The following is a 15,966-nucleotide window of genomic DNA, read 5'->3' as shown; positions in this document are numbered from 1 at the left end:
TGTTTTTTAAGAAACAAACACCTAAGGTCCTCAGTTGACTTCCTCCTTAAATACACGCCAAATACCAGTGTTGTCTGCAACAGTGAAACAGTGACTCTAGGATGCTGGCCTAAGAGGCAGAGTTTCAGTGAAACTCTTAACCTACAGTGAGCTGAATTCAAAGACACCCCGAAAACCAAAGTGAAAAAATAATGCGGCAGGCTGGTCCATTTTGCCAAAATTTCATTGCAGCAACTCAAAATCGTACTCAGTAGTTTGTATGGCCCCCATGTGCTTGTATGCATGCCTGACGATGTCAGTGCATGCTCCTAATGAGACGATGGATGGTGTCCTGGGGGATCTCCTCCCAAATCTGGACCAAGGCATCACTGAGCTCCTGGGTCTGAGGGGCAACCTGGTGGCATCGGATGGACCAAAACATAATGTCCCAGAGGTCTTCTGTTGGATTTAGGTCAGGTGAGCATTGGGGCCAGTCAATGGTATCAATTCCTTCATCCTCCAGGAGCTGCCTGCATACTCTCGCCACATGAGGCCGGGCATTGTCGTGCACCAGCATAGGGTCTAACAATGGGTCCAAGGATTTCATCCCGATACCTAATGGCAGTCAATGTGCCATTATCTAGCCTGTAGAAGTCTGTGCGTGGATGGATATACCTCCCGAGACCATCACGGACCCACCATCAAACCGGTCATGCTGAACGTTATGTTACAGGCAGCATAACGTTTTCCACAGTTTCTCCAGACCCTTTCACATCTGTCACACATGCTCAGGGTGAACCTGCTGTCATCTGTGAAAAGCGCAGTGGTGGATCTGCCAATTCTGGTATTCTATGGCAAATGCCAATCGAGCTCCACAGTGCCGGGCAGTGAGCACAAAGCCCACTAGAGGACGTCAGGCCCTCAGGACACCCTCATAAAGTCTGTTTCTGATTTTTTGATCAGAGACATTCACACCAGTGGCCTGCTGGAGGTCATTTTGTAGGGCTCTGACAGTACTCATCCTGTTCCTCCTTGTCTAAAGGTGCAGATACACGTCCTGCTGATGGGTTAAGGACTTTCTACAGCCCTGTCCAGCCCTGCTAGAGTAACTGCCTGTCTCCTGGAATCTCTTCCTTGCCCTTGAGACTGTGCTGGGAGGCACAACAAACCTTCTGGCAATGGCACGTATTGATGTGCGATCCTGGAGAGGTTGGACTACCTTTGTAAGCCCTGTAGGGTCCAGGTATCGCCTCATGCTACCAGTAGTGACACTGACCGTAGCCAAATACAAAACTACTGAAAAAACAGTCAGAAAAGACGAGAAAGGCAAAATGTCAGTGGCCTCCACCTGTTAAACCATTCCTGTTTTGGGGTCATCTGTTTGTTGCTCCTCTAGTGCACCTGTTATTAATTTCATTAACACCAAAGCAGCTTAAACTGATTAACAACTCCCTGTGCTACTTAACTGACCAGATCAACATCCCAGAAGTTTCATTGATGTTTTGGGGTCGTCTGTTTGTTACTCCTCTAGTGTACCTGTTATTAATTTCATTAACACCAAAGCAGCTTAAACTGATTAACACCCCCCTCTGCTACTTAACTGACCAGATCTATATCCCAGAAGTTTTATTGACTTAATGTTATACCCTGATTAAAAAGTGTTCTTTTAATTTCTTTTTGAGTAGTATATATATTAGATCCAGTTTGCTCTGTTTTTTTAAATACAGTAATAGACACGTTTGTATGAAAATGTAGCTTCTTTCCAATCTGCCACATGGAATAGCCTGCATTTCTATCACAAACATGAACATTTCTGGTTATGTCCAAACTTTTGAATGGTAGCATATATATGTATTTTTATCTAATGCTCCTCATCAATTCGCAGAAAATGAATAATCACAAACACACCAGTACCTTTTTCGCTCGGGCAAATTGAAGGGACGCGATGTTTCCGAGGGGAGCGCTAAACGTGACAGACTTCCTGTTGTTGAATTTCAACAACCGCGGCGTGGTTTGCGTGCTGATAGAAGGTAGGATTTGTTGAAGTTTATTAAAGAAAATTGGTACGTTGCTCTCGTCGTTTTTTGAGGCTATGTGAATCCGAATTGTCGTGACGTTTGAATCGCTTTCCTTAAATTACGTCACATCACTCTACATCTAAAGTTTTTGCTACAACGGTTAAGGTAAAATTCACATTAACTAACATTATCACCGCGGTAAAGAGACCACAGTAGGAAAAGTGGTCTCTCATCATACAGGATCAACATGATGTCCCTTCAACCTTTTCGTTTTTGTGCCAATCTGAATAGGCGTACAAATGCGAGGGTTCGGATAGTCTCGGCATTTTAGCATCTTTAAAATTATAAAATTACACTAGTTCGAATATGTTGCATGCCAATTCTTTAAAATGCTTTGAATCAGTTGTTAAGGAGAATACCTCGAGGTCAGATTATTTGAACACTCCTGATTTAGGTGTTGATTCCTCATCACCCTTACCATCAAGTCTAACTGTCGTGACGTTGCAACACTACAGTAATTGCAAGGAGAAAAGGGATTATGACATCTCATATTGGAAATTAATTATGCTGACTTTATACTTCCATAAAATTTCTGTACAATAATGCTGTGTACGGTATTGTTGTATAAAGATCTTCAGCGTCTCCCCGTCCATAAATAGATCTTTGGTGTTTATTATCTTCTTCTTTCAGCTGCTCCCGTTAGGGGTTGCCACAGCGGATCATCTTCTTCCATATCTTTCTGTCCTCTGGATCTTGCTCTGTTACACCCATCACCTGCATGTCCTCTCTCACCACATCCATAAACCTTCGCTTAGGCTTTCCCCTTTTCCTCTTCCCTGGCAGCTCTATCCTTAGCATCCTTCTCCCAATATACCCAGCATCTCTCATGCACATGTCCAAACCAACGCAATCTCGCCTCTCTGATTTTGTCTCCCAACCGTCCAACTTGAGCTGACCCTCTAATGTACTCATTTCTAATGATAGATAGATAGATCGATCTTTATTGTCATTGTCACTTTTACAAAGGAACAACGAAATTGAAGGTGCAGTCGACTCAGTGTGAGGAATAAGAGTTAAAAAGACAAGAAGAGAGAAAATAATGACAAACCGAATAGTAATAAATATACAAATTGCACTTGTTGACTTAAGGTCTATATTGCACATTGGTAGAATAATATGGAGCAGTTTTATTCAGAGTTCAAGGCCATGATTGCTTTCGGATAAAAGCTGTTTTTAAGGCGGTTTGTCCTAGTTTTCATAGCTCTGTATCTCTTGCCCGATGGCAAAAGCTGGAAGAGGCAGTGACCGGGATGTGATGAATCCTGTGAAATGTCAATTGCTTTTTTGCGGCATCGGGACATGTAGATTTGTTCCAGAGTGGGGAGGGTACAACCAATTGTTCTCTCCGCTGTCCTGACGACCCTGTGGAGTGCTTTCTTTTCTGAGGAAGTGCAGCTGCCGTACCACACACACAGTCCGTACGTGAGCACACTCTCGATGGAACAGTGATAAAAAGCAAGGAGCAGATTTTTTGGGAGATGGTTCTTTCTGAGAATTCTCAGAAAATACAGTCTCTGCTGCGCCTTCTTTAGCAGCTTCTTGGTGTTGGCGCTCCAGGTCAGGTCATCCTCCAGCACCATACCCAGGAACCTGAACACCAGGACCCTCTCCACACAGGCCCCGCCAATGATGAGTGGCTGGATGTCAGTTTTGTTTTTCCTAAAGTCAATAACAAGCTCCTTTGTTTTTTTGGTGTTGAGGAGCAGGTTATTGACTGTGCACCACTCTGACAGTCGCTCCACCTCGCCCCTGTATGCCAGCTCACCCTCCTTGCCCGAGATGAGTCCGACCGCCGTCATGTCATCCGCGAACTTTATAATCTTGTTGCTATGGTGAGTGGGGACACAGTCATATGTGTAGAGGGTGTAGAGGAGCAGGCTGAGCACACAACCCTGCGGCGTCCCAGTGTTGAGGCTGAGAGCAGTGGATGTGTGGAGACCCAGCCTGACCCTCTGGGAGCGACCATACAGGAAGTCCAGTATCCAACTGCAGGTGAGTGATGAAAGTCCCAGATCTGCCAGTTTGGACACCAGTCGTTGTGGGAGGATGGTGTTAAACGCCGAGCTGAAGTCTACAAAGAGCAGTCTGGCATAACTCCCCTGCTGCTCCAAGTGGGTCAGGGCAGCATGAAGGGCTGTGGCCACAGCATCCTCCGTGGATCTCTTTGCTTTGTAAGCAAATTGAAATGGGTCCAGGTCTGCTGGCAGGCAGGCGATGATATGACTCTGCACCAGTTTCTCAAAACACTTCATGATGACAGATGTGAGTGCCACTGGGCGGAAATCATTCAGACTGTTCGTGTTGGATTTTTTCGGCAGCGGAACAATGATTGAGGACTTGAGGCAGGATGGGACAGGGACTGGTTGAAAATCCTGGTGAAGATTCCGGCCAGTTGATCTGCACAGTCTTTCAGCACCCGTCCAGCCACACCGTCGGGTCCTGCAGCCTTCCTCGGGTTCACCTTCCTCATCACCCACCTCACCTCACACTCTTCCACTTTGAGTATATTGCTGTTGTGAACAGGCTGTTGTGATGAAGCTGCTGTTGGTGTCGCCTCAAAGCGGGCAAAGAAGATGTCAGCTCCTCTGCCAGAGAAGCGTCTCCCTCAGCGGCCAAGGAGTTGCTGGATTTGTAGCCGGTGATGTGCTGGACACCCTGCCACACCTGCCTGGTGTTGTTACTCCTCAGATGGTCTTCTATCCTCCTTCTGTATTTTGCCTTGGCCTCTCGGATGCCTCTCTTCAGGTTCGCTCTGGCTACACTGTAAAGAGCCCCATCCCCAGACCTGAAAGCAGTATTCCTAGCTTTCAGCAGACTCTGGACATCCCTCGTCATCCAGGGCTTCCTGTTAGGATAAATCCTTATGCGTCTGTCCCTGGTGACGTTGTCCGTGCAGAACCTGATGTAATCCAGGACTGCTGTAGTGTGGTTCTCCAAGTCTTGGTGATAGAAAACCTCCCAATCGGTTCTCTGGAAGCAGTCCTGCAACTGTTGGGAGGCCTCCTCGGGCCATATGGTAACAGTCCTGGTCATAGTGGGAGCTTGTTTCCTGAGGGGAGTATATGCAGGGATTAGAAGCAGGGACGTATGATCAGACTGGCCAAGGTGTGCTAGGGGTTTAGCCCTATAGGCCTGTCTGATGTTTGTGTACAACTTGTCAAGTGTTTTTACTCCCCTGGTTGCACACTTTATGTGTTGATGGAATTGGGGGAGAACTGCTTTCAGATTCTCATGATTAAAGTCCCCAGAAATGATGTGAACAGCCTCAGGATACTTGCTCTGTTTACTGCTGATGATGTCATGCAAAAGCCCCAGAGCCGAGTTAGCATTAGCATCTGGTGCTATGTACACAGCAGTTAGCAGTATAGCATTGAATTCACGGGGGAGGTATATGGGTCTGCATTTAATTGTCATAAACTCCACGTCTGGAGAGCAGTGTCTGGTGACTATGGTGGAATTTGTGCACCAGCTATTATGCTATCCACCCTTGTCAAACCCAGTGCAAATCTCAACATCTTTAACACTGCTACCTCCAGCTCTGTCTCCTGCTTTCTGGTCAGTGCCACCGTCTCCAACCCATGTAACAAAGCTGGTCTCACTACCGTCCTGTAGACCTTCCCTTCCACTCATGCTGATACCCGTCTGTCACAAATTACTCCTGACACTCTTCTCCACCCATTCCACCCTGCCTGCACTCTCTTTTTCACCTCTCTTCCACAACCCCCATTACTCTGTACTGTAGATCCCAAGTATTTAAACTCATCAAAGTATTATCAGGGGTCAAATTTATTAAACTTGTGCATGCACAAAAAGAGGCATGAAACTTTCCACACATAAACTGGGATTCATAAAAGAACTTAACAGGAAAATTTTCTATGTTTACAGCAGCTGTGACCCATCATTACGCAACATTTTGGAAAAAGTTGAAAATGATGACACCCTTGATCAAGTAATGAATTGCAGCCAATCCAGCTAAATGACAATTAATGCATATAATAATTCATATCACCAATATGTCGTTATAATGTGCTCTGACATTATAAACATATTAAACCTCAAAAGTGATGAATATGATGTATATTCTCTATTTTATTTGACTTTTAAGTGGAGCTATGCTGCAGATTTGTACTGATGAAATTTTTTGTTTTTTCGTCAGTCTAGGCTACTTGTTATCACTTCTCAGTATTAGAAACCAAAATGCAATAAAAACACAGGTGTGATTCACGCCATGCTGAAAGCTCTAAATAGCATGCCCTGTAGCCTATTCATAGCCTAATGGTTTGAATCAACATTGCATATTTGATGCTGCTCAAGAACCATGCATTAACCATAAATGAAAGGAACAAGCTTTTAGGCCACGCTGGGTTATGCTGGCTTATACAATACAATACAGTACAATACAGTACAATTTATTTTTGTATAGCCCAAAATCACACAAGAAGTGCCGCAATGGGCTTTCCTCTTGACAGCCCCCCAGCCTTCACTGTCAAAGAAGACAAGGAAAAACTCCCAGCTTATGAGCCATAAAGGCACTTTTTCCGAGAATGATGCAGCTTTTGTTAACCATGAACAGTGAGATTCCATTAACACACAAGTCATTTGACTTGAGAGAGTGACAAACATTGTGTCTTGGTGGCTTGGGAGAACCCATGATTCATGTATTTCGAGGTAAAATAATATTGGCAGATGACTTTCTCATGGTGCCACTGTACGTTATTGCTGGCTTGTTGGTAAGGTAGCTGGCTGAACTCACAATTTATAATAAGACCTATACTTTTCATTGTAATAGCAATATTGTCATTACATGCTCCAGGTCGTGGTGGCTTTTCGCTCAAATGCTGGCACCTTATGCCTTTCCCTGACCCCATCCTTCAGTGCCATACAGAGAACACCATAGAACACCTCACATGCAGGCAAGATGCAGGGGGTTTCTCGATGGATTACATGGGAGGCTGCACTACCAACCAATTAAAGTCTGCAGCATCGTGATCGCATATGTATCTGGCAGATTACCATAGCTCCAGTTATGGTGGCAATTGCGAGTTTAAGGTGTTTTTACATATGCATATTCGCAAGATGGTGGTTATTTACCAAGGTAAATTGCATATTAATGTGCATCCATCATGCTTTATAAATCAGATTTTTTTTGCGCCATACACTTTTTGTTCTTTTTTAGTGTACGCATATTATCCTGCTCAAATCTACACAAAGTTTTATAAATGAGACCCCAGATCTAAATTATACCATGGTGCCCAGTCTGGGCCCTGAGCGTTGCAGGCATATGTATAATGGACCATGTCTTTGTAGGGCACCTTAATGACTGTCACTTATTCCCAGGAATATTTTAATTTTATCACTAAGGACAACAGACCACTATTCATAACAGCATAGAAGACATGTAGGGCAGTGACAGTGGGTCAGTAGTAGCAGTTATACCAGAGGAATACATGATCCCCTGGCCTCATTTAAAAATATGATTGCATATGGTCCAAATGGACACTTCTGGCGTGACAGTGGCTGTGATGCACGCTGCTGTGGTCATTCAATCTGCCCTGGTGCATCCATACTTCTAGAACATCATTTCTTTCTGTGGGTAGCTTCCTCTTACCGTTGTCATCAACACCAGTGTGATTTGATGGAATGTCCTGCCACACAAAGGCTCACTATATGCCATTGCTCAAACTTCATTAATTGCATTATCGATCTACCAGCTTTGAAAAACACATTACAGAAAGCCATATAACATGATAATGTGTAAGCATCACCTGTTGATGTCAGTAGTTTGTCCTTCAATGTGCTTATTATTGCTAAGGGTGCTTCACTGACTTTGGGTCTTTGTTCACAACATCACTTATCCTGTCTTTACTGCAGTGTATTACAATATTCCACACTGCATTGCTTCTGTGAGTCCTTTCTTCACTTTCCACCTGAGTATTTCAAAACTCTTATGTATCTTTTATTTATTTTCCTCCACCTCTGTGCAGAACCTAGCAATGATTTAATTAACTGCAAAATTTGAAAGTACATATAACAATAATGACCCTTTAAATGTACCATCTTGTAAAGGTGGTATTTTAGAGATTTGAAAAAATTAACATAAAAATAGCAGAAGAAAATCCATTCAATTGGTAATTGAGAGCAAATCTGTTAACCTGTAATTAAATTCATCTTTTGGGATTTGCAATGGTGAGGGAGAAGGTAATTTAGCATGAGATCATGCTCAATGGCATGAAGTGATGGCCATGTGACATGTTTGTGTACTGCATCCTCTTTTACTCACTTTTTTTTTCAGAGTTGTAAGCAATATTGTCATGGAATGTAGGTGACTGTTATGAAAATGGGGAAAACACAGTTAAAAAATCCTTTGAAGAAATCTGGCAAACTGGTCCCCAAACAGAAGAAAAAGCACAAACTGAAGAAAAAGAAGTTCTGGAGGAGTCCAAATACTTGTGTTACTACAAATGCAGAGCAGCCAAGCGCCTCTTCATATCTACCACCACCAAAGGACCCAGCACAATTTTCAGCCAACTGGAAGTCACTAGAACAGGTTAGAAATTTTGTTTTATGATTGTATTTCTATTATTTTTCTGATTTAATTTGCCTTTTTTTGGTTATTAGTATTTTAAGCTTTATTTCCATAGATTTGTGACTTTAGGGTTTTCTAGTCGTCTGGTTTATTTTACTTTTAATAATAGCATTTTGCATAGTCTGTCATTAGTATTCCTCCTGTCGGATATTGATTGTATTGGTTTCTTAATCAGTAATCAAATTGCTTATGTTTGAAATTCTTGTTCAATTTGTAATTTTCCTCTCTCGTGTACAACAAAAAACAAAAATATATGTAGTAAATAACAATGGTCACTAAACTTCCTGGACTGTAATGGTATTACACTGACTAAAACAAAGACATTGCAGGAAGCCCATTGTACTTAAATAAGTGTGATTTTACTTAGTGGCAGTAATCTTACATTAATGTTTGTATTCCCACTGTATTGCTGGTGATAATGAGCAGTGTACATGGATGCATTCTAACCCATGGGTGTAACGTTATGAATGTGTGATATTCTTATACAGTATATAATTGTGGAACCTGTAAATGTGATACACCCAGCAAGTACAAGGTGTGACCAAAGCCAAATGAGAGAAAAAACTTGGGGGGCCAGGGGGAGAAAGGCAAAGAGTGCTTATTATCTTTCTTTGTGTGCCTGGGAAAATCTCTCTGGGGTCTCTGAAGATATAAGGTCAAAGCGTTGCCTCCAGCCCTTTGGAAGGAGAGGAAGAAACTAAGCAAAAATCCTATCTGCCTAAATGTTATTTCCTTAAATAGCAAAAGAATCTGCAAATGCAATTTGTAGAGTGTGATTTTGAATCCATCAACTTCAGCATTAGCAATTCAGCTTCACTATCTTAATAAGGCATATGTAATGATGTATGTGACCAGGCAAAATGTAGACACTAAGAAACAATATGGCCACAGCCGTGACAGACATCTCAGAATACCTTCACCACGATGCTGTCAAATAAACAATAAAATATAATAATAATAGAAAATATGAATCCAAATAAACCAAAATTGTACTAACTCAAGACTAGGGACTACACTGACTTCAGTTCATAACACCAACTAAAATTTATGTTGTGTGTTGTTTATTATCCTTTGCCTGTATATATCCAACATCTATGTGTTTGTGTTATTTGATGAAAAATAAGTTTATTGGCACAGAGAAACCCATCTACTTAAACAGTACACGAGGTGTCCCTCTAGCGGGACAGAGCCATATTTCAAAGTTGTTTGTATATGTTGCAATAAACCCACAAGTCAATTAGAACAATAATGATAGGTGAACATAAATACACAATATACCTAGCAGTGACAGGGTGAAAAAGGCAACATATTATAACTAGCCATGTGCGCCCAACTACGTTGCGCGTGTTAAAGTTGTCTGTGAAGGGCTCCCTGTTTAAACGCGGCTGCCAGTCGTGAACTGGGCCCTTCGTCGCACAGCATTATGATTTTTTATAAGGGAAACAAAATTAGAAAACGAAACCCTTGGACATTGATTCGATAGGAACGGCCTACTCGGAATCACTGTCCGAATAGTAATTATGTGGTGGTGGAGGAGCATTTCTGCTTCTCTCCGTTCACAGTCCGTCTCGTTTTCATGACGCTGTCGTTTCCTGTCACAATCTCTTCTCAACGTTTCTCCAATTTCGCAGGTTGCTTTGTGGCAATCCAAAGAGTAAGGAAGAAGCAATGCTTCTTTCTTGAACTCCAAACACCGACTGATGGAAAATCACAGAAGTGTGCCCGACTTATATACTCTGACTGCCGACTCCAAGAAGTGGGTGAACATTCGATTTGGACGAAGTGCTGCCAACGACGGTCGATAGAAACACAAAAAAACCACAGTCTCGACAACGAAGCAGGTCTCGACACCAGATCTAAACACAAAGCACGGTGTCGACACCAGATCTAAACACAAAGAGTGCTATCGACAGTGTTTGTAAACAAAAGTAACAACCAAGGTGTTGTGTATTCAGCCAGTACAAACAGCACGTAGTCTCCTTTAGTTCAATCCTCTTTAATCACCACACTCCAACCTCATCCAACGATCCTCCCCCTCACTTCCTCTCCTCCTCCATCACTACTGCCCTCTACTGAACACAGTAGGAACACCACACAAGGCAGTGAATTTGCTGACAAACAAAGATCAAGATCTAAATGAAGATTATATATAAAGAATAAACATCTTTTTGAAAGCCTTTCACATGCTACCTGATCTCTTAATAATAGTGAAGGGTAGAATTAGAATTTTTTTTAATGGTGTGATGCATCGGAAAGTGGCTTTCTGATCACAGTAATTGATCCTCAAAGTTCATGTAGCAAGGTTAACCCTTAAACCGCCACAACCGGCTATAGTCGGTTCCCAGTGCAATTTGCCAGCATGCCAGAGCTGATCAGTCTGTGTCGTACATTCGTTGAGCAGCCAGCTCATGACCTCTGCCGCCCCCGCAGCACTGCAGCATCACTGTCCTTGGGATTGAGCCGCTGTACTAGACTACCCTGCAAACATCAGCTTTGGCCTCTTTGTGTTCTTGCGTGCAGCCAGTTCAAGCGCAGTTGGCTCAGTAATTTACTGAATCTCATCAATGGCGTCAGTTGCATCTTGTACATATAATAATAGATTGTTGCAGTAGTTTTTTTTATAGTTTTTACAATTCATTGGCAGTGTATAAAATGATCAGTGTTGCAGTAATTTATACACAATTTACATAACATTTCTATTATTATTAAGTTATTAAGCAGTTCGCATACGTTTGCAACCTGAGATTTTTCTTCTTTTTTTGCATATAACAAAGACATATGCTTTGCATTTGCCATTCCAACAGATTGCACATCACAAACATTAACACTGTTATCGTTTTTTTCGTGTCTGCCGTTTCTATAGGAGGGTGACAATGAGTTAAATTCCAATGGATGTTTTTCAAATGTTGACAAGCAATAAGCAAAAGGTATCACTGAAAACCACAGAAAACAAAAACAGCAAAAAAAAAAAAAAACAGTACGAGGAAAGTTCGAAGAAAGAATTTTTTTTACAATGTTTCTGTTTGGGGATCGTTGTGCAAACGTGCACATCTGAGCTGCGACCACAGATCTAACTGCTCTGTGGATGATTCATTCGGGCATTTCAAGGTCACTTCGTTGTAATGAAAGCATCTGCTGAATGTACTTTGTAGTAACGCGATTTCTATAGACTCGTGTCATATGGGGAAACTGTCGGGACCCTAACAATATTTTGTTGTAATACTCTCTCACCTCGGTCCCTCTCCTCTCTCTGCGCCGCTGCAGAGCCCCGCCCGCCAAGCGTTCTGAAAAGTCTGAGTCTCCGTTGCCTGCAGTTCTCTCACGGCCCGGTAGTGGGTTGGGGACCCCTGTGTTAAAGGACATATGATGACACCACATATGCTGAATTTATTGGGCACATTGCAAACAAACTTCAAGAACAAACACTGAGTGAGGCCGTATAAGCAAGCCATTACGGACTGAAACTGATGTATCTGGTAGTGATAACGTGATTGTACTCTAGAAGCATATTTCTTCTGTTGTGCTTGTGAACACTCTTTTTGGATTAGTAAAGATTAAACATTGCCATGTTCATGAAATGTTTAACACAATAAAAGGTGTATTTAATAATACAGACCAGATTAATTGGTACCAAGATAAAATTTGTGCATTTGGGACAGACAAGGCCAGAGTTATGTTTGGTACATCAGGTAAAATAGGTACACTGCTAAGGGGAGAGAGAGGAGAAATCTTACATCCAAGTCTTACACTTAAGAAGAATTAACTGAGTTTACCTCAGGCTATAGCTGCAATAAAAGCTGTGTGATTACACTTTAAAGTATAATGGAAAGGCCATTGTGAAATGTATGAATTCCAGACACTTCCCAATGCACTGAATTAGAATTGCATACCCAAAATCAGGATATTGTTCAGAAGGATGATGCATAGAGAGTGGACCAACAGACAAATACAAAAATCAGGTAAAGCAGTGAGGGGTAGCCACAGGTACGTAACATTTCAGAATACCCATCTCAAGGGCTTTCAGAGTCAGGCATAGATGACTTAATCATCCATCCATCCATCCATTTTCCAACCCGCTGAATCCAAACACAGGGCCACGGGGGTCTGCTAGAGCCAATCCCAGCCAACATAGGGCACAAGGCAGGAACCAATCCCGGTCAGGGTGCCAACCCACCGCAGGACACACACAAACACACCCATACACCAAGCACACACTAGGGCCAATTTAGAATCGCCAGTCCACCTAACCTGCATGTCTTTGGACTGTGGGAGGAAACCAGAGCGCCCGAAGGAAACCCACACAGACACAGGGAGAACATGCAAACTCCACGCAGGGAGGACCCGGAAGTGAACCCAGGTCTCCTAACTGCGAGGCAGCAGTGCTACCACTGCGCCACCATGCTGCCCTATGACTTAATCAACATATTGAAAAAACAGTGGAAGTAACATAAACATAGAAAAAAGATGATAGGCCTGATGACATTATCAGAGAGGACTGCAATTGACATTCTAATAAAATGGTGCAAAGCTATCGTACTGACATTTGCGTGTAATGTAGAGGTTGTCCAGACTGAGTGGAGAGAGGTCAAATTGCTCATCAAAGGCCACATTGCAGACATGTCTTACTGTAATTCATGGGGGTTATCATGAAAAAGAGTCTTACTGTACAGATTTCATGAATGTTTTGCATTTAGTTGCTAGTGCTACCTTATCAGCTACAAAATGTAAATGAGGCTTTTTCACAAAACAGGATAAAATCAAAAGTACACAATTCACTTAATGTATCAACATTGGTGGATTTTTATCTTGAAAAGTTTGATCCAGAGCCCTGTGTGTGGTACTGGCTCAGTCAAAACAAGAGGAAACTGAGGCCTTAGTATATAGGATGGACAAGTCATACTTATCTTTTAATGGTAAGTGATACCGTCTTAGAATCTGATTAGCAGACACTCACTTTGTTACTGTACATAGTTTTGTTCCCACAAAAAAGTACCAAAGACCAATTAGGTCAGCCATAATGGAGGATTGCAAGAATTGGATGCTAAAAGGGCATAGTGATCTATAGCTATAGTATAGAGGAAACTGTGATCTTCTTTATATTAATATGAACTACTGGGACAAAGGAGCAGCCTCATTGTTTCAAAAAACAAGGGATGTATGTATGTATGTTTTATTGTTGGTGTTTTCAAACAGCAAAAGAGTACAGGAAAAGGCTGTGTTGTTGTCTGCAGCAGTGGTATGAATGAGTGAGTAAGTTAGAAATAAGTAGTACTTTAATCCAATTGAGTAGTAGATATAATTGTAGGACAAAACAATTAACTTCCTTATTGGATCTGTAATATATTACAAGTATTGTGCTCAACTCTTCATTGATACACTTGTTTTTTATTTTGCAAATATGTTTCAAATTCAGAAAAATATATACATTACATCAGTGTCTACTGAAACACTTTTTAATCATCCAGCAACAGTATACATGCTGCTTGTAATTTGGTTGTGTTTCCCTATACAATGCAGTTGCTTTCCAACAGGCAGATTTGCAAGAAGAAAAAAAAATGGAAAATTCATGTACTGTTTAAATTCTTTATGATATATAGGGTAGTTAAAATTGCAGCTCCTGCCATTTGAAAATTGTGTTATATCAATATTGATTTTGATGTGAAATTAATTCTACAGTCTTAATCAATTACTTCTGTTAGGCTGCTGCTGTTTAAAAATACAGTACATGTGCTGGTTAATTTGGTACTATGTACTGTGAGGTAATCCAGTAAAGGAGGAGGACTTCTTTGGCATCCCTGTTGCCTGCTTCATTATTGAATGGTGTTACTGAAATAGCATACTTCTCTTATAAATGTCTTAGTACCCATGATGTTACTTACTTATTTTATTTGTAATTGGCCATCCATTCAAGCAATATTTATGTTTTGAATTATACCTGATTTTTCACTTTGCACATCTGCCTTTCTTCCCAAAAGGTTTTAAATAAGAAGAAGGATTTGGCACCTGTTCAGGGAAATCAACCAACATTTAAAAAGAAATTTAAGAAGGAACCACAAATCTTGCATGAAGAGAAAGAAACTTCAGCAAAATGCCAAACTCAGACAGACTGCAAGCATTTGCCAGAAAAAACATATTTGCAGACATTAACAACAGGGAATTATAAAAGTGGACATACGCATGTGAAAAATGGACAAAAGACTGAAAAAGATCACCGTGAAACGGGAAGAAATGCGCAGTCAGGAGACTGCAAGCCCAGAGAGTAAGAGACTTGGTACTATATTTCATTATAGATTGATTTCAACAGTTTTTAGATGTTAAGCAACAAAACAGAATAAGTGCTTCATGTGATTTAACATAAAATTGCCTAGTGTTTATAAAAGAAATTTGAGAATTTAACATAAGTATATTTTTCCATGCCAAGCTATAATGCATATTGTTGTGGCCACTGCCACCTTCAGTAAATGTTTCACCCTTTTTGTTTTTGTGTCATCACTTCTTTCTTTCATAGGAAATATTTATACATTATTTCTGCATATAATTGAACACCTTCAGGAATTTCAACATTGTAATTTGAGGCTTAATTTACAAATGTATATAAAATTCAAAATCATTCACATCTACCTTACTTAAATTAAACATCACTTTTTACAAGTAAATGATTAATAAGAATATTATAGCAGTACACCAAAAGCTACTTAAAGACACTTACAAAGCTTGAAAGTAACATTTTTTAGTTTCTTGCCATCTTAAACAGAATTCTACTTTTTGTACTGCAGAGATGATATCTGGTTTGATGATGTGAACCCAGATGATATTGAAATAGCTATTGGTCCAGAAGCTGCTGAAATTGCAAGGAAGAAGTATGGAGTGCAGAAAGTCGTATCACAAGAGGTCGAAAAAGTGTTAGTAAAAGACCGGGCATTTGAAGGGTGAGTTTATTTCTGTAATGATTTTCTTTGTGCATGACATGTACCAAAAATGTAAAAATTTAAGCTTATATTTTGATTGAAATCATAAATATTAATGTTGAAAAGGACTTCTATACAAACATAATTCTTGTTTAGCTATTTAAAAAGCATTCAGGTTTCATTTATATTTTTGTTTAGTACTATTAACTAGTTACAGAAACCAGAATGGTATTAAATACATTTCTCTTTAACTTTAGATAGTTCAGTTGTTATGACTTATAATAACTTATATTTGAAACAAATGCTTCCTTTACTATCTGATAATGCAATGTAGATATATTGAGGACATACAAAACAGTTCCTTTGTTAAATGGTTGTTTTAGGCAAAATTTTGTTTTTCTGTTTCACACTGATA

At 40.8% G+C, this 15,966-nt stretch overlaps 1 protein-coding gene across 2 annotated transcripts in view; it reads left to right on the top strand.

Moving 5' to 3' along the window:
- The first annotated feature begins 1,876 nt into the window (after positions 1 to 1,876).
- The window catches only part of rexo4 (REX4 homolog, 3'-5' exonuclease), a 39,734-nt gene continuing 25,644 nt past the window's right edge, over positions 1,877 to 15,966 (top strand). The window contains exons 1-4 of one of the 2 annotated variants that reach the window (XM_028810221.2): positions 1,877 to 2,009; positions 8,350 to 8,604; positions 14,619 to 14,902; positions 15,420 to 15,572. In XM_028810221.2, coding sequence (XP_028666054.1) covers positions 8,389 to 8,604; positions 14,619 to 14,902; positions 15,420 to 15,572 — 653 coding nt within the window. In that variant the 5' untranslated portion in view covers positions 1,877 to 2,009; positions 8,350 to 8,388. Of the gene's footprint in view, positions 2,010 to 2,140; positions 2,163 to 8,349; positions 8,605 to 14,618; positions 14,903 to 15,419; positions 15,573 to 15,966 lie in introns of those variants that run through there. The other variant, XM_051931532.1, reaches the window with a different exon arrangement.

The sequence above is a fragment of the Erpetoichthys calabaricus genome, chromosome 9 (assembly GCF_900747795.2).
Source record: "Erpetoichthys calabaricus chromosome 9, fErpCal1.3, whole genome shotgun sequence".
In the NCBI taxonomy this organism is placed as follows: Eukaryota; Metazoa; Chordata; class Cladistia; order Polypteriformes; family Polypteridae; genus Erpetoichthys; species Erpetoichthys calabaricus.
Note: the sequence above shows the minus strand (reverse complement) of the source record. Positions and strands in the feature narration are given on the sequence as shown.